The sequence below is a fragment of the Lissotriton vulgaris genome, chromosome 1_1 (assembly GCF_964263255.1).
Source record: "Lissotriton vulgaris chromosome 1_1, aLisVul1.2, whole genome shotgun sequence".
NCBI lineage: Eukaryota > Metazoa > Chordata > Amphibia > Caudata > Salamandridae > Lissotriton > Lissotriton vulgaris.
Genome location: NC_141685.1, coordinates 950,181,437 through 950,203,873, shown reverse-complemented (window position 1 = coordinate 950,203,873; position 22,437 = coordinate 950,181,437). Strand labels below are relative to the sequence as shown.

At 46.1% G+C, this 22,437-nt stretch overlaps 1 protein-coding gene across 2 annotated transcripts in view; it reads right to left on the bottom strand.

The window, feature by feature from the left end:
• Positions 1-17,604: 17,604 nt before the first annotated feature.
• The window catches only part of ASIC1 (acid sensing ion channel subunit 1), a 547,380-nt gene continuing 542,547 nt past the window's right edge, over positions 17,605-22,437 (bottom strand). For both annotated transcript variants that reach the window (XM_086959338.1, XM_086959330.1), the window contains one exon: positions 17,605-18,430. In XM_086959338.1, the coding sequence (XP_086815464.1) occupies positions 18,326-18,430 (105 nt within the window). In that variant the 3' untranslated portion in view covers positions 17,605-18,325. The remainder of the gene's footprint in view (positions 18,431-22,437) is intronic.

The following is a 22,437-nucleotide window of genomic DNA, read 5'->3' as shown; positions in this document are numbered from 1 at the left end:
TAGTCCAACCGGCTGGTGACAAGGGCTTGGGGGACGGTCCTTCTTGTTTTGGTGGGGATCCATCTGAATATCTTTCGGAGCATGCGCAGGGTGTTAAAGCATGAGGATGAGATGGCGTTGACTTGTTTGGACAGTGTGAGCGTGGAGTCCAAGATGAATCCCAGGTTGCGTGCATGGTCCGTGGGTGTCGGTGCGGTGCCCAGCGCGGTGGGCCACCAGGAGTCGTTTCAGGTGGATGGGGATGGTCCCAGGATGAGGACTTCCATCTTGTCCGAGTTCAGTTTCAGGCGGCTGAGCTTCATTCAGTTTGCGACGTCCCTCATTCCTTCCTGGAGGTTGGTCTTGGCGGTGGCTGGGTCTTTGGTGAGGGAGAGGATCAGCTTGGTGTCATCGGCGTAGGAGATGATGTTGAGGTTGTGTGCGCGGACGATGGTGGCGAGGGGGCTCATGTAGTCATTGAAGAGAGTCGGGCTGAGCGAGGAGCCTTGGGGTACGCCGCAGATGATCTCGGTGGATGCGGAGTGGAAGGGAGGGAGGCGGACTCTCTGGGTTCTGCCGGAGAGGAATGATGTGATCCAGTCCAGGGCTCTTCCTTGGATCCCTGTGTTGTGGAGGCGAGATCTTAGGGTGCGGTGGCAGATGGTGTCGAAGGCGGCTGAGAGATCAAGGAGGATGAGGGCGGCTGTATCCCCGTTGTCGAGCAGGGTCCTGATGTCGTCGGTGGCTGCGATGAGGGTGGTCTCGTGCTGTGGTTGGCGCGGAATCCGGACTGGGATGGGTCGAGGGAGCCATTTGCCTCGAGGAAGGCGGTCAGCTGTTTGTTGACGGTCTTCTCGATGACTTTCACCGGAAAGGGAAGAAGGGAGATGGGCCGGAAGTTCTTGAGGTCCTTAGGGTCCGCTGTGGGTTTCTTCAGTAGAGCGTTGATCTCTGCGTGTTTCCAGCTCTCTGGGAAGGTGGCGGTCGAGAACGAGTTGTTGATGATGTTCTGGATGTGGGGTGCGATGACGGCGTCTGCTTTGTTGAAGATGTGGTCGGGGCATGGATCGGACGGTGAGCCGGAGTGGGTGGTGTTCATGACGTGGGTGGTGTCTTCAATGCTGATGGGGCTCCAGGTGTTGAGGGTGGCGTTGGGGGGTGATGGTTCTGTGGCTGATGGCAGAGTCTGGGCGCCAAAGCTGTCGTGTATGTCACCGATCTTGCGGTGAAAGAAGATGGTGAGGGTGTCACAGAGGTCTTGCGATGGTGGGATGTCATTGGAGTTGGCGCTGCGGTTGGAGAGTTATTTCACTATACTGAAGAGCTCCTTGCTGTTGTGTACGTTGTTATCTAGGCGCTCCTTGAAAGAAGTCCTCTTGGTGGTGCGGATCAGTTGGTGGTGTATGCGGGTGGCGTTCTTGAGAGATGCTTGGTTTTCTGCGGTCTGTTTGCGGCGCCAGGTCTTCTTGAGGATTCGGCAGGATTTCTTAGAGTCCTTGAGTTTGTCGGTGAACCAGGTGGCTATTCTGTTGCCGGGCTTGCCAGGAGGGTTCTTCAGTGGTGCAAGGGTGTTGGCGCAGTTTCTGATCCACTGTGTGAGGTTGCATGCGGCGACGCTGGGGTCAGTGGTGTCGGTTGGCGGGTTCTGGCTTAGTGACGTTGTGAGCTGGTCGGTGGTGATTTTTCTCCAGCTTCTGCGGGGGATCTGCTGCGGGTGGTGGTGGGATGTAGTCTTCTTGAAGGTGAAGTGGATGCAGTTGTGGTCGGTCCAGTGGAGGTCGGTGGTGTGGCTGTAGGTGACATGGTTGCTGGCGGAGAAGATGGGATCGAGCGTGTGTCCGGCGTAGTGGGTGGTGGTGGTCACCAGTTGTTTGAGTCTGAGGTTGGCTAGGTTGTCGAGCAGGGTGGTGGTGTTGTTATCGTTGAAGTTCTCCAGGTAGAAGTTCAGGTCCCCTAGGAGGATGTAGTCTGCGGAGGCTAGGGCGTGCGGGCTGATGAATGAATGAATGAATGAAATGGCATTTGTAACACGCAACTATGCCCAATGGGCGTCAAGGCGCCTAACGCAAACAACTAGCTGACGGCAGTCAGAAACAGGAGCTTACTGATATGCTTTAGTGAAAAACCAAGTTTTCAACGCTTTCCTGAAGAGATCAAGTGAAGGCAGTGATTTGATCTCCAGGGGAAGTGTTTTCCAGATCTGGGGTGCCAGGATGGAGAAGGCCTTGCTCCCCCATCTAGCCTTCTTAGCTCGCGGAATAACCAGTTGGTTTAGCTCTAGCGAGCGTAAACATCTGTTCGGAACATACCTAGTGAGCAGAGATCCAAGGGCATCAGCTGGGCCTGCCATCAGAGCACTATATGTGAGGCAGAGAAGTTTGAACAGGACTCTGGAGGGAATAGGGAGCCAATGGAGATTCTTCCTAGCCAAGGTCATAGAGGACAGCCAAGGCAGGGCCAGAACAAAACGCGCCGCCGCATTCTGTACAACCTGCAGGCGCTGCAGAAGGCCCTTGTTGGCCCCGGCGTAAAGTGAATTACAATAGTCGAGCCTTGAGCCAACAAGAGCGATCACAACCTGCTTCCGTGCCTGAGGGGAAAGATAGTGGACGATTCTTTTCAGAGTCCTAATGACACCCCAGCAGGTGGCCACCATCCTATTGACCTGGAGTTCCATGGAGAGCCGAGTGTCAAAGATGACGCCTAGGTTCCTAGCAGATTGTGTGGGAGTGGGGCAGATGCCTAAAGATGAAGGCCACCACTCACCCGACCACATGCCCTGGTCTTTGCCAAAGACCAGGACCTCTGTCTTGTCACCATTCAGCTTTAGTGAGTTGAGAATCATCCACTCTGCAACAAGTTGCATGCAGGATCTAAAGCTTGACGCGGTGACATTAACAGAGTGGGTCAGGGACACCATAATCTGCGTGTCGTCGGCATACGACACTACCTCCATCCCCTGAGATCTTACTAGTCTTGCAAGGGGGGCCACGTAGATATTGAACAGGGTCGGACTCAATGCCGACCCCTGTGGCATCCCGCATTGCAAAGACTTAACAGGGGAGAGGTACTCTCCTAGCATTACACGCTGCTCTCGTTGGTGAAGAAAGGAGCTCAGGAGACTGAGGGCCGGTCCTGCTACCCCTGCCTCCCTTAACCTAGATGTTAAAGTGTCGGGAGACAGGGTATCGAATGCTGCTGTAAGATCCAGAAGTACAAGCACGGTGGTTTGCCCCAGATCTACTTTCCTGCGGATATTATCCATGACTTTAGTCAAAGCAGATTCTGTGCTATGTAGCTTTCTAAAGCCATGCTGGGACCCATCCAAAAACCCTGAAGCATCAAGGAAATTGGAAAGATGATAATTCAAGTGGGCCTCCAGCATCTTAGCAGGGGCCGGCAAGAGGGATATTGGCCTGAAGTTCTTCAATATGCCGGGATCCAGGGTGGACTTTTTGAGAAGAGGCTTTACAATAGCTCTCTTCCATGCCACCGGGAAAATACCATGTTCCATGGCTCCATTCATTATTTCCAACATCGGAGGAAGAATGATGTCCCTACGGTCCTTTAGTATTTTCAAAGGAACCGGGTCCAGCGGAGAAGCTGATTTCGTTTTATCTAGGAGGAGATTGAGTCCCTCCAGGGAGAGCGCAGGGAAATGGTTAAGGACCTGAGGAGTATCCGCATCCCAAGATTCCAGAAGTTTGACTCGAGAGGAGTCCTCCTCACTCAGAGAAATCCTCTGTGATTGTAGAGCTAGATAGATATCATCTATTTTTTTATAGAAGAAGTCTGAGATGTTGTTACATAGCTCCTGTGAAGCAACCACGGGATCAGGTGCCTGGAGAGAGCATAGAGAGTCCACGATCTTAAAGAGCTCTTTAGATGACGTGAGAGCACAGGTCAAGTTGGTAAAGTAATCCTGTTTTTCCTTAATCACTCTGCTCTTATATTCTCGTAACATGCCCTTGTAAGCTTCTCTATCTTTAGGGTCCCAGGATTTGCGCCATCCCCGTTCCTTCTTTCTGCATTTTTGTCTGAGAAGCCTCAGTGCATCAGTAAACCAAGGAGCTGTTGGCTTCTGTCGCGCTACAAATTTAAGAGAGGGGGGGCTAGCTCATTTACGGCTTCGGTAATAGAGTCGATGAGTTCTTGTGCCACCTCATCCACCATCCGCTGAGATGTGATATTAGTATTTTGAATAAAAGGGGCCAGAGCCTCATTTGTAAGATTCCTGAAGTTTCTTTTGAGACATTTCTTGTTGGTACCCAGATTACCTTCCAGACAGGGAATGTCTAAGGACAGGGGAACTGCTAAATGATCAGACCAAATTATCGGTACAGGCGTGCCGACAGTTAGTCTAGAATCATTAGAAAATATCCCATCGAGGGTATGACCAGCCTTGTGAGTCGGATGGAAAACCCTTTGGACAAAGTCACATGCCTCCAGGGAGTTAACCAGGGAGGATGTGTCTTTCGAAGCCCTATCCTCTAGATGAAAATTCATATCACCAAGAATGGTAAAATGAGATCTACCAAAGTAGGGTTCCTGATGAAGTCAGCGATGGCTTCGCTGAATTGTGTACGTGGGCCCGGGGGTTTGTAGATGAGGGTTCCTCTGAGGGTGGTCTTTGGGTCAGTGTGGATCTGGAAGTGTAGGTGTTCGGCGGTGGTGAGGGTTTCCTCAGTGTTGGTTGAGATGCTGATGGTGTTCCTGTGGATGATGGCGATTCCTCCTCCGGTTTTGTTGGTACGGTCTTTCCGGGTGATCTTGTAGCCGTCCGGGATGGCTATGACGATGTTGGGGGCTGAGGAGACGTTCATCCAGGTCTCCGTGAGGAAGGCGATGTCCGGAGCTGTAGTGTCGCGGAGGTCCGAGAGTTCGACGGCGTGTTTGTGGACGGAGCGGGTGTTGAGCCGGATGCACTTGAGGTGGTTGTTGCCTGGTGCTGAGGGTGGGGTGAAGGTCCGGAGGGAGGTGAGGTTGCATTCTCGGCAGGAGAATGGTCCGTGGGTGCGCTTCGGGGTGGCTCGGTAGCAGGTGGATGATCGGCCGGTGTTGAGGGCTTGGAGGGTGGTGGTGTCGTATTTCAGTCGGGTTTCTTGGCTCCGGCGGGGGCCAGCGGTTCTGGCGCTGGGCGCGGTCCAGGCACGGAGGGCGCAGACGGGCTTGCCTTAGGCGTGTCTTCGGTGCGCTTGCTGCACGCGGCCGCGCAGCGGCCTGCATTATGAGGGGACGAGGGAGGGAGTAGCAGCTGGGAGGGGGGGAGCGGGGACGAATCGGGTCATGGGGGGCGGGCCATAGGGGACGCAGCGGCAGGAAACATGGGGCGGAGGGAAGGGGGGAGCGGTACAGAATAACGGTGGCGAGAAACAAGAAATGGGCACTGAAGGCAAACAAAAACAGTGGCAACTACGGAGGGGTAGATGAGGCAGACAAAAACAGTGGCAAACACAGGCAGCAGATAACGGAGACATGGGGCAAACTAAAGGGCAGAGACTACGAAGAAGGACAAGTACAGACAGTAACAGTAACAGATAAAAACAAACAAAAAAATAAACGACAATGAAGACACACAAAATACTTACAGGCCCACCACTGGGCCACCAGGGATGAGGTGCTCGAAACTCTCCTGCTGACGCTGGTAAATCTCAGTACGAACCTTTGCTAATTAGATTCTCTCTATTCTCAGACACACCACATTAATTTCTAATGTTATCCATAGGTGCGTATCCCCTTCTACTTCTCCAGTCCTGAAGAAGACCCTGCATCCAAGATTTTCACTTCACTGGTCCCTACAGGGGTCGAAACGTCGACTTTTTCCTCTCTCTTTCTACAAGCAAACCTGGTTGACAGTGATTCTATTACTGTTCCCACTGTTTATGTTGTTGCATTTATTGTATTGGCCAGTTAGCTGGCAGGATAGGTTTGTTGACCAACTGTGGATGTTTTTATACGCACTACATTCCCCTTGCACATCACCTGCACTGAACCTCATTTTTCTCACTTGTAACCTCATTTTGCACCTGCTCTAACCAAAATATACTCTGTCATTTGAAACGTTGATCTTTTGACTAACCTTGTTTGATTGATTAAATTATGGTCATTCATCGCTTTAGCTTTTTGGTGTTGTCATAATTCTATGTTAATTAGAGGCATATGTGTTCACTAACATTGTGCAAACTATTACCACTGTGACTAGCCTTTTTTTGTACCACTATTTACCCGAGTTTAGTCTATCGGGTTACCTCATTGATATATAACTTGTTAAGGTATAGGGCAGATGCCCCTTCGAAGAATGAGAGGAGGTCCAGGGAGCGAGGACTCAAGAACGCCGGGTTCACGAGGCAAAGCAGAACATCATCCACATATAATGCGATTTTGTCCTCGACATTAGACGTCCAGCACTAGTCCTCGATCTGCGCGTCGGATCAGCCTTGCCAAGAGCTCTACGGCGAAGGCGACCAACGGGGAGGGGAGACACCCCAGTCTAGTTCCCTGTTTAATTGGGAACGCATCTTATAGTGCAGTGGCTCCCTAACTTTTTGGCCTGCGGCTCCCTTCACCCATTAGTCATAGCCCGTGTTTTACCGTCTGTGGGGAGGTTTAAGCCCGGCCTTGGGAGTACTTACATTTATCTCCCTGAAAATTATTGGGATGAAGCTGATGAAGGTATTATAATCCTATACGCAGGGTGTTTCGTATTAGTAAGGCGGCACGTCAAATAAAATATTCCTAGTAAAACCTCTTTGCCCATGCCTTTTATAGTACCCTCTCAACCTTTGTATCCCAAGTACAGTGCTAGATAGCACCCCTATGCATGTAGGCCACAATTGCCAAAGTGTTTCTGTGCACGCACTTCCATTTCTACCCATGTCATACGTGCCAACACACCTGTCTCAGCAGGGTGACTAACCATTTTGTAAACCACATACAGCTTGATTTTTGCTCTCTCCTCCCTAAAATTGCCTCCAAATCAATACAAGTAAAACAAATTCCTCAGATTTTTTTTAAACATCCCTCTTTTCTTGTTTCCAAATGTTGGCATTATGCCGTATATCGTATTTTACTTCCCTGTGCTCAAGGAGAGAGCAAGCTGTCTGGAAATATATGTGTACTGAATAATGTGTACTGGGAGTACCTATGATTCAAGTACAAATGTCAATACTTAATAATACTTAGTGTGCATAATAGACAGGACAACTGTACTTTCCTGATAACTTGCATTGGTGTAAAATGCATTTGGAAAAAAACAAAACTATTAACAAGTAACAACATTAATCAGACACCTTCCGCTTACTTTGGGAGTGTTGGAATGTGGGGATCCAGTGAAATATGGGGGGCATCTCCCTCGACAATCAATGAAGCACTACTTTAGGGATGTCACTTACAAATCATCGACATCATGCGTTTAAGTCTACTTAGTTTACCTGAAGCCAACAACCCCACCAACATTAAATGCGTTAAAATGCTTGGTGTGCGGCTCCCCTGGCTGGGTTTGACGGCTCCCCAGGGAACCACCGTGCACAGTTTGGGAACCACTGGTATAGTGTACTATTAACTTGGACCGGGCCATTGGATGTGAGTAAAGCACAAACACCATTGTGCAGAAACACAATCTGAAGCACATATCAGTCCAATCAATGGTGTTGAAGGCTTTTTCGAAGTCAACAAGGAATAGCACCAAATCACCAGACAGTTCCTCCCTATGAGCCAAGTCATATTACAGGCGCAGGATGCAGTGGTGGGTTCTGTGATTCAGCATAAAGCCACATTGGTCAGGATGAATTATGGAGGTAAGGACAGGGTGAAGCCTCGACGACAGGATCTTGCTGTATATTTTAATGTCCATGTTGATTAAGGAGATGGGGCGATAAGATCCACGTTCAAGTAAAAGTGGGCTGGTTTTAGGAATCACAACAATGGTCGCAAGGTCCAGATCTCTGGGAAATTAACCTTTTTTGATGGCCTACCCGTAGAGCTGTAGGAGATGTGGGATCAGAGTATCTCAACATTTAGAATAGTACTCCAGAAGAACACTATCAGGGCCAGGAGTCATTCCAGACTTCAGATCTGGGATGGCAGCCTGTATTTCATCATCAGAGATTTGGTCCCTCAAAAGCTCTGCATTGCGTCGGAGTCAGGGCGGTAATGGGGATATTGTTAAACAGTGGCTGAATGTCCTCTATGGAGGGTAATGGGTAGCAAGCATACCGTTACCTGTAATACATTGCAAATGCCTCCAAAATCGCAGAGGCAGCAGTAACTACAGACCCTGAGTCATATGCAAACTTAGGGGTAAACAGGAGGCAATATCATGGGTTATTAGATGATATAAAAGTGCCCCATTTTTGTCATAGGGTTCGTAAATCTGTTGAGTGGTTGCCCTCCAGCAACAGTGTTCTCCACATTGGAGCAGTTGTCATAACACATTTGTATCTATGTCAAGCTGTCGGGGGAGCATCTCCGTGGGCTCAAGGATCACTCATGTTGAGTATGCAGGTCTTTAGGTCTGCAATATTTTGATGTCTATCTCTTTCTCGTCGTTTGAGGTAACTCCTGGTTTGTCCCTGAATCGCTGGTTTACTGGTGACTCAGAGCATACCAGGGCTTTGTACAGACCTGGCATTGGTGTAGGAGGAAGAGGTGAGCTCACCATCTAGGAGTTCCGTCAGTTCCTCGTCCACCAAGAACATGCGTTGAAATGCCACATCTGGCGAGTAGAGAAGAAAGGTGTGCCCAAGCAAAGGAACTTGTCATACTTTAGCACTCTGCTACCAAAATCAGACAGGGTAACTCTGCCCTCCCCTTCATATTGTGCATATGACTTTATCCTTAACTTTTTTTAACGCCTTAACCGCAGCAAAAATTCTGCCGCTTTGCGGGGTGTTCCATTAAGCGGGCGGGGCCGTATCGGCCAACGGACTTGCGCAGCACTACGGAGGTAGTGCTCGCGATGGCCGTTGGCCGACGGGCGCATGGAAAGGGTTAAATCAATTAGGCTGAAAAGTGTGCCTGGCAAACAAAAGAAAACATTATTTACCCGTTAATTATGATCTTTTATTAGCTACTGTGGTGCCAAGAAAGGTAAGGCAGTGCAGAAGAGGACTCTATCTCGATCAATTACCTTTACATCAAGACCTGCTATGCCGTTGCTAAGAAAGAGCCTCCTGAAGGGATGAGAGCCCATTCCACCAGGGCTAAATCAACCACTTCAACACTCGCTCGAGGTGTCCCGATTACAAAAATCTGTAAGGCAGCAACTTGGGCTTCCTTGCACACCTTTGTGCCTGGATGCAGAGGTGCATAGGGATGGACACTTTGCCAGGTCTGTTCCGCAATATTTCCTGGTCTTATCATCCATAAACCCTCGTCCTGGGCAGGGTACGGCTGTGAAATCTGTTCTACATGTGAGGAATCTGCAGAAAAAATTAACCACCAGAAGAAAAAGTTACTTACCTGCTGTAATGATCTTTTTGGTGGATACCTGAAGATTTCTCACTGACCCGCCCGCCATGACTTATTGGGAAAGTTAGTAAGATCCCATCATATATTATTTTGTTACTGCAATCATTCATTAATGCCAATCTACTCTCTCACCTCAAAGGCTTAGAAAAAAAGAGGGAATCTAATTATACTCTCAGCCTGGCGCTTTATGGCTTCGGTGGTCACTCCCAGTGCAGTCTGAGTCCAGTGCCCTCTATCGGCGACCTCGTTGCTTTAAAGTTTCTGGAGCCAGTCTGATGCCTGGGGTTGTTCTATGGGTGAGGAATCTGCAGGTAGAAGTATCCATCAGAAATATAAGTATTCCCAGAGTCTCTTCTTTCCTTCATTTTGGTTTTCATCTTTCATCAAAAAGAGGGTGTGGTGTGTGCTTGGTGCTTAGAGGAACTATGAAATGTGGACTTTGCACTGATCAACCTGCCATAAGACAAAGTATTCTGCACGCGTAACCTTATGCATACATGCATGCACTAGCATGTCCATCCCCACATGCACATACACACAGACAAATATGGTATTTATATAAATACACTTGCTAAAAACCATGAAAATAATGCTAATATTATTATATCACTTTATATTATTAGAAGTAGTACTATGTACATGAACACACATACAAACACACGCACACACACACACACACACATGTATCCCCCCTTGAGCAGCAGTAAACATGCTTGCAAGCAGCACAGGAAATAATATATCAACAATACAATTATATTACATACCGTATATTATTAATATTATGATATATACATACACATACATAACCATGTCGGCAGCGGTAAATATGCTTGCGAGGAGTCCTGAGAATGGCCCAGCGCTTACAGATGTCGCAGACAATGCACGTCACTTATCCCATATAGATGGCTCTGCTTAGAAAGAAACCACTCCAGTACCTTGGGACTTTCCCTCTTTATATCAACTTCACCAGGTGCAAATATTGATATACAATGCATCTGTTTTCTTGTGCTTCAGATGAAACCATATGTACATAGTACAGATACCGGAGAGAGGGCAACACTTGAATATACTCGTCGCTCACGAGAAGGACGATGGCACAGGAACAACTGAACCCTAATATCTATTGGATGCCTATGTACACTGAGGCATGATCCTTGAATATGTATATATTTATATATTTATATATATATGTCTATATAAAATGGTATGTGGAAATATACAAATGGTTAATGTCAAAACAGAAGTCAACAGTCTAATCCAATATAGGGAAACCTATTTGGTGCAGCCACAGAAAGAGTGCACCCCAAGCATGTGGGATAAGGGGTTAAAACTTGCAAGGTTTTTCTTCTGCAAACTTTGGGACTTATTTTTAAAATCTTCCCACCCCTCACAAAAGTTGCAACGTTTATATCACAAGAAAAAAATACGCAAAAGTAGTTTCTATGGAAGAAATCTTAGTAAAACCTAATTGATTCTCTTTCACAAAAACATTTTTAAGAGAAAGTTCTTGTGCAAAAAACTGTTTTAAAAGACGTTTTACACTCAGGGGAAACTTAAAAAACACTGCAATCATCGCATAGTAAATACTGTAGGATTGATTTCGAATTTGGCGGAGCAAAACTCTGGTCTACCTGACCGATTTAGAGGCAGGCGGACACAGGTATGTCAACGCCAGACCCTACTCCGACTCCGCCTTTGACATACTACTCCTCTAACAACCCCATGGAGTACAGGCCGTTGGAGGGTAACACATAACACCGTCCACCCTATTTAGTTTTATGTGTTTTTTTGCTACCTATCTTTGCCGAAGGACAGTAAAAAAAAAATGACTCTCACACCATGAAGAAAACTCCTGTGATGTGGCGGTCATATGTTTTTCATTTCTCAGAAACAAACTCCAGCTTTGGGAGTTTGTTTTTGAAAAATTAAAAGTATTTTAAAAGTTTGATGGGCAGCTGTCATTTTTGGCAGAAGACTTTTACAAATTTTACATCACGGACAGGAACTGCCATCACAACGGTTCCTGTCAATGTTTAGAAGTGCCCGCTTCCTGGAGGGCAACTAGAAATGTTGCGGGGTGGTCCTTCGGGAAGACGTTGCCAATGTCCTCCTTCATCCCATTGGAATACCATCCACCAGCCAAACTCAAAATCAGCACCTGAGTGAACTTCTCAACACCTAAATTTTACTCCCTTTTATATTGGGAGAAGTACTTCTGCAAACATTCTTTTAAAAGACGTTTTGCAAGCAGTGGAAGCTTAAAAAACCTTTAATCTTTGTAAAATGCAAAGGTTGTAAACATTGCAAAACTCTTCTGTTGAAATTTAAACTTAACCCTTCTCTGATGAAGAACTCGACAGAGCAGATAGGTGGAGGACACTGGTGGCACTGCCGTATTGTGAATACGTGAGGACCCCAGGCTTCCCACACAGAATTAAAATAGGGTTATTGGCACTGCACTTATTTGGAAAAATGAAAAAACTTTTAATGGAACAGTATCAGCACCTCTTTGTAGTATTACAGCACTTTGTTTAGTGCCACAGTACTACGAATGGAACCGAATTAACATGTCCCTAAAGAACTGCAGTATCTCTCATGGGAATGTACCGGACATTCTTTATAGCACTGCAATAGTTTTAAAGGGACAATATCAGATGTTCTCTGAATTACTGACACTACTTGTAATAGTTACATCACTGTTCAGCAGAACTGCAATACTACTAATTGACTTTATCAGCACTCCTTTGTGGTGTTTGATTGCCTTTAATGGGAAAGCACCTGCACTTCTCTGAAGTGCTGTAATACTTTTGCAGAAATATTGGAACATTGGAATGTTGGGAGCTCCACTGAAAACAATGGAGTGTGCCGGGCTTCTAATGGCTGGTAGAAGCCAGGAGAGCAACATTCTAATATTTGCTCACAGCTGTTGCTGTGAACAAAAGCCCCCATGGAGCTCAAGGGGATCTGAATCCAGTCGGGCTCCGTGAGGTCTTTGTTTAACAAAGTAGAACATTCTGCCCTCTAGGGGTGGCATGTTCTAATAGCTTTAGAGCCCTCCGTAGCGGGCTTTACCACCCATTATAGGGCCTGTTCCCTTGTTAAAGTCCCTTGCCTTTGGCTCGAGCCTTTAACGCTGGCTCTAAGGGTATAGTAGTGGTTCTTCTATGTAGAATGCCCATACCTCTAATTGGACAAAACTATCACAGTTCTGTATTTCTGCAATACTTGAAATTGGACTGTAATCGGCACTCCTCTTTGATACTCAATTTCCTTTACTGGGACAGTACTGACTTCTGTAGTACTGTTACACTATAGGGTATAACCAAAACAAACGTTATTGCACATATTGCAGTTAACCGTGCCACTGGTAATCAGGCACTGAGTAGTAAGTATGGTAATCTTTAATGGGCCCTGTACTTCCCTGAAGCCTACTGCAATATTTATAGTGGCACCATGGTTAGACCTTTTTGTGTAATTCATATATCTTGAAATGGGGCAGGGCCTGCATTTTTAAGCAGCACTACACTCATACTAAATTAACGATACCCTCAGTTATTAGCAGGTTTGGTATCCTTTTAGAAAGCATGTGAGATCACATAACCTGTTCTACACAAGAAACAATTACTCGGATCACCTCAGTAGTGTAGATTGTGGGCTTTAAAAATCAATCTTATAAGCACTTCCCAAACTCCTGCCTACTTTGTTGATAGAAAAATTACCTTTAGGCATACCTGCTATCTTGTGGAACAACCTCACAGTGTGAGGAGGGGACAGGGCCTTGAAGGGGGTGGGGCCTCTTGCCTTGAAGTACCTAGGAGGCCCTTTTAAACCCCACCCCGCCCAAAGCCCCTCCCACCCCCCCAAAAAAAGCTTGCTGAGGCTGGTGACGATATGTTTGGATTGTTTCACACCCCTTAATGGATGTCGGTAGTTCAAAGCCTCTCAAAAGTGGGCTGGAAAACCATTTACAGTGGTTTTCAACACGTTTTCCCTGCCACAGTGTGATATCAGCTCATCACCAGGTGACCGTGTGATGGCACTGTGTGAGTTGGCAGGTATGCTTTAAGAATTTTAACATAAAAATGTGTCAAGGAGCCACAGTTTTCTGAAGGAGAGGCCCTTATCTCCATTTTCCTGGACACTGGTAATGTTCTTGACGCTGTTATGTTATCTGTCTTCTGGCAAGTGATTGTGAATAGATATTGGGTTGTAATACCAGCCTATGGTGTTGGTTATAACATTTATTTTAGAGTTTTTAAGGAAAGGCACAAACTTAGCAAAGGACAGGCTGACTAATTCCAGTGTTGTAACTTTCTTTTATTTACTAGGGGGCTTAAAATATGTTATTTAATTTTGTAATATTAGGATTTTACCTGTTGTTTTATTGAGATGGTTGTGAATTTCCTTCAATAAAGAATTTGGCAGTTCTTTTTTTGAGGATGTACTGGCAATTCTGTGCGTTAAATATACATTCTATGCAGTGGGTATGGGCTGTACTGACAGTAGCTGGCAGGTCTGTGAACTTTCATGGCTCACTGCCTTGGCTCTTGCAATGGTATTTTCCTGGCACCAATGCAACTTTCACAATGGATCAGTGATGGCACGTCTCAGAAGGGGGCAGTGCTTTGCTCAGGGGAAGGCACTGGTCATTTCTTTTAATCCATTAATCAATGGCGATGTCTGCACTTGTGTGTACCGTGGCACCACACCCCTGCAAGGGTGCGGGTCCCTTGAGGGCGTGAGTGCCACCACAACCCTTTTAGGTCTGGGTTTTGACAATGTAGCACTCAAACAGACCTACAGCTTACAATGTACATAAAGTGGGCTTTAGATCTGCCCCTTTCAATCATTGGCTTTCCTCAAACAGCTTCTTTCAGCCACTGGCTTGGGACATTGTTAATCACTGCTTGGCTCAGCCCAGTGGATTATTCATCTCTCACCTAATGTTATTGTTTTTTATTGTAACCTTCCACCTCCACTTTATGGCAAGCACTGAACTGCATCAGGGAGTACTTTACAACTATGCCTCTCTCTGTCCGAATCTGCTAGTTCCCTCCGGTACCTTTTGCTCTATGTGCTAATGCTGCCTGTGTTAGCACATTCATCTCTGGCTTTTTAGCTTTGCCAATGCTTGTGTATCTCTGTAAAGAACTGGAAACTGTATGGCCATATATTCTCTGTAGGTACATTGGCTTGGCTTTACTATCTGAGTAACATTTACTCACAAGAATGATCCTTGGGTACAGGGTTGCAGTATTCTAGTAACCCTCATGCCCTGCCATGCTTGCTTATGGCATTGGGAACTACGCCAATACTTGTGAAGGAAAAGTGATTGCACATGCAGGGCTGGGCTGGTGTTATAGGACCATCAATTGGAACATATCCAGGCTAGGTATCTTCTAGGAGATCAATGCTGAGCTACTAAAGCAAAATAACTTGGAGTTTAAGGCTTGTATTTGGATCACACACCTGGTCTCACTATATCTGTCTGGTCCTAGGCGCAATCATAATGGTCCAGGAGAGTCGAGAAAACTGTTCATAAAGAGACAGGCAGTGAGTATGCCACTACTCCTATGGGGCCTAAAAATGATTTTTTGGGGGGGTCCCTATACACTGGCTCCTACATACTAGTCAAGACACTCAACACACTGTCTAATTCTCCAAACAAACACATTGTCCAGATTTCAAACATATTGAACAAGACTCTCAACACACTAAATGAAGCCCTGAAAGCACTGAATCCAAGTTGTCTCAGATTCATAACGCATTGTCCTGAATTCCTACCAAAATATCCCTGACATCCAACACTACCACAAACGACTATTACCAACACAGGGATTCAGACTCTCAAAACATTGACCCATATTTCTAACACATTGGCAGATAACCCAAAGACATTGACCTGTTCTTACTACATTGATTCAGACTCAAAACATTCAACCATACTCCCAACACACTGGCAGAGAGCACACAACAAGTACCTGTCCAGTCACATTGACTCACGCCCAACTCATTTCAGACTCCCATTATTATGTCTCAGGTTCCCAACAATCTAGCTCAGAAGCCCTGCACACTGACCTACTCCCAACACGTTGATTTAGACTCACCACCACAGTGACCTGGATTGCCAACAAAATGGCCCAGAGACTTGACACATTGTCTCACCCCCAACACATTGATTTAGACTCTCAAAACAAAGACCTGCACTCACCACAAAGTATCAAAGAACCCGAATAAATGTTCCTACTCCCATCACATTGACTTATATGCCCACAATATTAACCCTAACTGACCAAGACTCTTAACACTTTGTCTCAGACCGTCAACTCATAGACCTACTTCGAGCTCATTTGCCATGGCTTTCAAAGTATTGACCGACTTCTGACAAATTGGCCAGAAGTATTAAAACACTTCCTAACGCCTCCAAAATATTAACCTGTTCTCAAAACACTGACCAAAGTTCTTGACACTTTGACCCACACCTTTCAATTGATCCAGATGATCAAAACATTGGCCCCGGCTTCCGACATAGTAGCCTAATCCCAACACATATACCAAGACTTTCAACACATTGACCCACTTCTGACAGGTTGGGACAGCTTACTAAAACATTAGCCAAGGCTTCCAACACATTGTCCTGGATTCTGGAATATTGTCTCAGATTCCCAAATTATTGGCACAGACTCTCATCACAATGACCAATATTCCCAAAACATTGGCTTAGTCACCCATCACACTGACTCAGACCGCGAGCACATTGACTCAGACTTGCAAAATATAAGTGCTACTCCCAATGCATTTGCTCACAACCCTCTATATTAAATCTTGATAGAGCTATAGCATTTCGTTAGCAGAGGGTGATAACTTTTCGAGATTATTGATGCATGTAATTGGACTATAGGGCTTCTGCTGTAGGTATACAGAGAACAACGCATCATTAATACCTCATTATTTGCTTCTTAGACAAGTGTTTACTCTCCCCTTCCACTTGTGAATACATTGTTGCTTGTCTGTAATGGGCAGTCTCCTCTCTGCTTCCACATCTGTACAGTGAGACCACTTCTGCCTCCCTGCAGCCCTCCACAACCTTACTAGCCAACGAATAAGAGGTAGCGACAGTGACACACCTCTACATACTAGGTTTGTTCTTCTTCAGAATAGAGATTTAAGGGGTTTCGACCAAAATAATGGTTATACAGAAATATATATAATTTGGAAGTGACAATTGCCAATGCATTGGCTGTTGTCTCCAATGTGACTTAATCTGACTACCAGTTCTTTCTCGCTTCACAAGAGCCCCTTGGTCCCAAAACTCCTCTCTTATCACAGATTGCTGTCTCCCCTAACCTTCGACTGACTTATTGAGCTGTCCTGCCATTCTCTGACATCTCGCTATCGTCTCCTGGCCTTCTGCTATTTTTTCCTGATTTGTCAATTACTAATTCTGTGGTTTAGTGAAAGGGAGTGTTAAGGGCACTTTTAATCTGGACATGTTAGAAGGTAGTAAAAGTGTTAATGTTGGGAAAATGGAAGGGTGTTAAAAGCTCCTGGAGTGTACCGTAATTTGTGGCAAAGCACCAATCCAGAGATCTAGCAGGAGCTTGGAAAGACTTGATTTTGTGGGATAAATGCCTGTGGTTGTGCTGTCCCTTATTGCAAAGGTGCTGATCTTTGTGTATATATGCGAGAGGGAGCCATATGAATACTGAATATGGATTGAAAATTTGAAAGGATTTAGCAAACTGCTCATATTGCAGGGCCTATATTAGTAATGCTGCAACTGTATACCTGTAATAAGAGCGATAATCCTAGACACAAATTTGGCTGGGAAAGATAAGAAGGACCAAATGTGTGACAGAAACTTTATCAGAAGTGGTAACAGTCATAAACTTTGAGGGGTATACATTTGAGATGGCACTGTAAGCACTCTGGTCATCAGATATAAATTTGGTAGGCTGTTTAAGGAGCACTCATCCTTGGGCATTGACTTGATATGGTGCATTGAGAAGATTGATCCTGGGGGTAAACTTGCTATGGGGCTTTAAGATTCCTGATCCTGGGACGCAGAATTGCTACAGTAGGCTAGAAGCACGTATCCTCGTGCGTGCACTTGATAACATGTATCAAGAACTCATTTTGCCTGATAGATTTGAGAGCATTCAATCTATATCCTAGACATGCGAAAAGAGCACTTATCTCAGGCCCAGATTTGACGAGGTGTCCTAAGAGTACTGACCCTTGAACGTAGCCTTCATAAAGTGTGTTAAGAGCACTCATCTGAGAGGATGGGTCATATGCCATACACGTAAGAGGCTATAGGAGCAATGTGAATACTATAGCATCCATTTTAGATAGCACAGGAAGAGTGCTGATCATTGGTTACACATTTTAGAGTGTGTGGAAAGAATGCAGATTCTCTTGAATATGTTTCACTGGGTATGGTAAAAGTTCTGATCTTGGTAGGGTGGCATGAAAATAGCACTGACCATGATGTTCACATTTGTGAGAGTGTCCTAAGGGAGCTAATGCTGGAGTTATGAACTGATGGTGTTTGGCGGACAATGATCGTGGGCCGTATCACAACAAGAGCGTAGAATGAGAGCGCAGCGCAACAAGACCTGCAACAAGCGAGCGAAGACAATGGCGAATGTCTGAAGCTTCTGTACAGCACAGGAGGACCCGAGATTAGAAAAGTCATAAAAAAGGGATATCCAATGAATCTGAGAAGCCAGTCTATTGTCTGAGAATGGTCAAATACTGAAGATGAAAGTGATGGCCGCACAAGGGGTCCCAGGCCTGTTTCTGGACGGCTCCAACCAGAGACCGGTTCGCAATGGACTTTGGTGGTTTGGATGGTATGTGGTCTTCCAGCCGCCATTTAGCAAGTGAAATCCTCAAAGGTTCCCCGGCCAGGGTGGTGAGGTAGGATGTTGGCAGCATACGTCATGCCGGCTGGGTGGCCTCTGACACCTTCACAGGGATTCTGAGGGAACAAAAGCAGAGAGTCAGTGAAAGTGCTAGACGAGTGTTCCCATGCATCATCTCTTATAGTCTCCTTTGGGACCTGGCCATAGAGTCTGTTCTTTCCATAAGCATGCAAGTGGAGTCTAAAGACTATGCCCCGTCTCTGAATGTGCAAGGGCAGATATGGATTGCCTTCAGCTGAATGTGCAAATGGAGACTAAAGAGGGTGCCCCGTTCCTAAGTGTGCAAGTGTGCAAGTGTGCAACTTCTGCTTGCTCACTCAGTTCTGAGTGAGCAAGCAGAAGTTACAATTGTACCCCATCTTCCACTGTGCAAGGTAAGGTACAACTAATGGAGCGGCCACTGATGCATGCGCAAAGGCTGATTTTAGATTATACCCATCTCTTAGTATGCAAGGATGTGATCCATCTGTGAAGGTAAACCAGTACCTACAGCTTAGTGAGCATGTGACGATCAAAGAGTGTGCCTCAACCATGAGTGCAGAAGGAAATGCTAAAAGTGTTGCCCATTATTGAGTGAGCAAGTTGAGAGTAAGTGTGTGCCAACCCTGATTATGGAAGACCAGACTAAAGTTTGTACCTGTTTCAGTGTGTGAATCTGGCATGCAAAAGCGCTGTGGCTCTCCCTTGGTATAGATGTGTAATGGAAGACTAAAGAGTGCTATGATCACTGAATGTGCATGGAGAGACGTGAGACTTTGTCCACCATCCCTTGGCAAGCAAAGACTGCTGAAGAGTTGTGAATCTCTCAGAGTGCACAGGCAGAGACCAAAGAATGTGTCCACTCCAGACTGCATCCATGTAAGACTTTTCACAGAGGTGTGCGTGTAATAAATTGTGTGCCCGTTACAGAGTGTGCTTATTTTATACTAAAAAGTGTACTTCACTGCAAAGTGGGCGGGATCATCTTCGGGATAAACGGGAATGTGGCCTTAATTTTTAGGTCTCACTGAACCAGCGCATGCGCTGTTCTGCGAGACATTTAGTGTGTGCGTTTTGAAAGTGCTGCCACTGGCCTAAAGCTAGCGTGCACGTGAGCGTGCACGCGCAGCCGCCATGTTTCTTTCCTCCGCCGCGCTTGATCGTGATCACTTTCACTTTTGCGGCCCGCTCGACAGTGTCACTTTCACAGCCGCGCGGCCAATGCTTCTTTTTTTACCAATTAAACATTGAACCCCTGCGCCTACCGCTCCAAAATATCTGGCGGATAAATCCACCCTGGCCCCTCACGATTCCTACGCCATACGCTGAAACGGCACCTCACTAATCAGTGCATGTAATATTTCTAAGCACAGCTGTGCAGTATAAAAGCACCAAGTGTGGAAAACTATCTACATTTTCCTCCGTGTTGAATGCACCACTGGGTGCACACGTACTCCCCTCCTCGAGCTCCCATAGCAGCACCAGCTGCGTTCACATGCAACATCTGCAGTTATCAATAAAGCACTCGGAATCAGGCGACAGCCTTACCCCCAGTGCCAGCCAATGAGGGGAGCCGCCGTCGGCCAAGCCAGTGACAGAATATGCAAATTAATAATTATTCTATCCAGCCAATAAAAGCAGTCCGGCGTTCTCCTTGGCTCGGGCATCCCTGGTAACAGGTCCGTTGTCAGCGTAGCTCCTCCCCTCTGTAAGAGAGTCAAGTGGAGCAGAAGGAACGGCGCTGTCAGATTAGAACAGCGAATGCTGCGTGCGGCCGCGAGTGAGCGATTGATCCTTGTGCTGTCTCCGTGGTACGCCTTAGCAGCTCTCTCATTACTTTACACGCTTCGAAGAGTGTAATCGATGATGTTTCAAGGTAGACGATTTCTTTCAGACGTATCTCCAGTTGAACCTCCATCCTAGCTATAAGTTAAGAGTGACGAATGTGTGAGTGAATAGACTTTTATAGCACTGCCCTGCAAACTCACCCATAGGACAGGCAGTCGAATCATACCACGTTAGTTTTGGATCAGAACTGATGTTTTAGTCTATTTCTAAGCGTGTTTCGTCTTAGGATGTGCGGTGACTGCCAGAGATGCTGATTTTGGAACTGGGGAAGCATATTCGAATCTTGACGTCGGCTTGACATCCTGTGATAATGGGTAAATATTGTAATCTCCCAGTGCGTAAAAAACATGGATGTGTCCTTGTATAATGTAGCTGGTGTTCACGTAAAACGTGCTACATAAAACTACAAAGCAAAAGGCAGAAATGCTGTTTGTAGCCAACGTCACACCATCTGGGAAGGTAAGTTATAGGTCAGCTTTCTGTCGTAAAGTGTACACTAGTGTCGGAGCACTTGAGATTTCCAGGTTCTTTCGTTCTCATCCTGTTCAGGATGTTCTTTGGTTTCTGATACTTAAAGCCCCATTTTTCCCATGACTGAATCTGGATCACAAGTACATTTAAAGCACACGTCCATGTATGAACGGCTGAATGCGTCACTTGCTCATAGACCAGGGAAACTTTCTGCATTTCCTTCCCTAATCTGGACGATTATTGTACCATGCACAGCCCTGCTCTGCCAATCTCACGAAAAAGTGTGTGGTGTGCAATGCACCAGATAATAAACAAGCATTGGCATAGCCAATAGGTCTTGCCTTTGGGACCTTATAAGTATTTAGTAATGCAGCACAATATCCTTGGTGCAACAACATCAACTGTTGCATGGCTAAACACTCATAAGGTCCCAAAGGCGAGACCTATTGGCTATGCCCATGCTTGTTTATCAGTTGGAATCCGTATTATTGGCTGCTAAAATGTGAGAAACATTTGCAAAACTTGTGACTGTAACAAGATGCAATGCTGCTATTTCAGATTTGTATCCCTCTTTTTAAAGTGCAGTACTTTTATTCTATTTATTGTATACTTTTATGGCTTTTCGCCGAAATAAAGTTATATTTGACTTTGAGTAAAGAGTGTCCTCCATTCATGAGTGTTAGACGAGGTGGGCAGCCCAATAATGAAAGCGTTCAAGGAGGCTAAAGAGTGAGCCCAGTCATGAGCATGCAAGGTGAGGCTAAGGAGTGTACTTGTCCAAACAAGCAAGAAGAGACCAAAGAACGTGTCCTCATCCCTAAGCATGCAAGAGGAAATTAAAGATTGGACCCCTTCCAGGATGTAAAAGGGGAGATTCCAGCATATGATCCATTCTTGAGGATACAGAAGACTAAATAGTTTGAAACATCCCTGAGTGTGTAGAGGGAGACTGAGTATGCAAGAGGAGATTAATGAAGGTGCTCCATTCTTGAGAGTTCACTGTCAGACTATGCAGAAGGCACCCCTATGAATGTGCATAGGTGGACTAAGGAGTTGGACCATCTATGAGTTTGACTAAAGAGTGTGTACATGCCTGGGTGTGCAAGAAGAGACAACGGAGAGTCCATTCATCCCTGAACGTGTAAGAGGAGACTAAAGATTATGACCAATTCTGGGTGTGCAAGGGGAGACTAAAGGGTATTCTTTTATTCGTGCTTGTGAAAGAATATCCTAAAGAATTAGCTCCTTTCGAGTATTCAAGGTCGAGAGGGACTAAAGAGCAAGTTCCTTACCTTAGATAGCAAATAGATTGAGACAAGATTCTCCCGATTCGTGGAAGAGACCCTGGACCACTTTCAGATGTAAATGCCTTTCCTGATCTGCAAGGTGCCGAAAGCTGAGTTTGTCTTTCCTGGTGTTCAGAGATCCCACTATATGTTGGATGAACAAGAAGGTGTCATGACATTCCAGCCATTTCCAGAAGCGCAAAGCCTCTTGGCACAGGGTTGACTACCCTACCCCACCCAGCTTCTTGCAGTACCACATTGCAGTGGTGATGTCTGTGAACACTTGAACCAGCCTGCCTTTGATGGATGACAGGAATTCAAACAAGTTGATGTGGAGGTGGGTTTCCACCAGAGACCAGAGTCCTCTGATCTCTACCTTTCCCTGATTGCCACTCCACTGTCAACTCTGGAAGGATAAGGGAGTGGGGTCTGCCGCTGACTAGATTGTGGTTCAATAGCCACCACTGTAGATCCCTTGC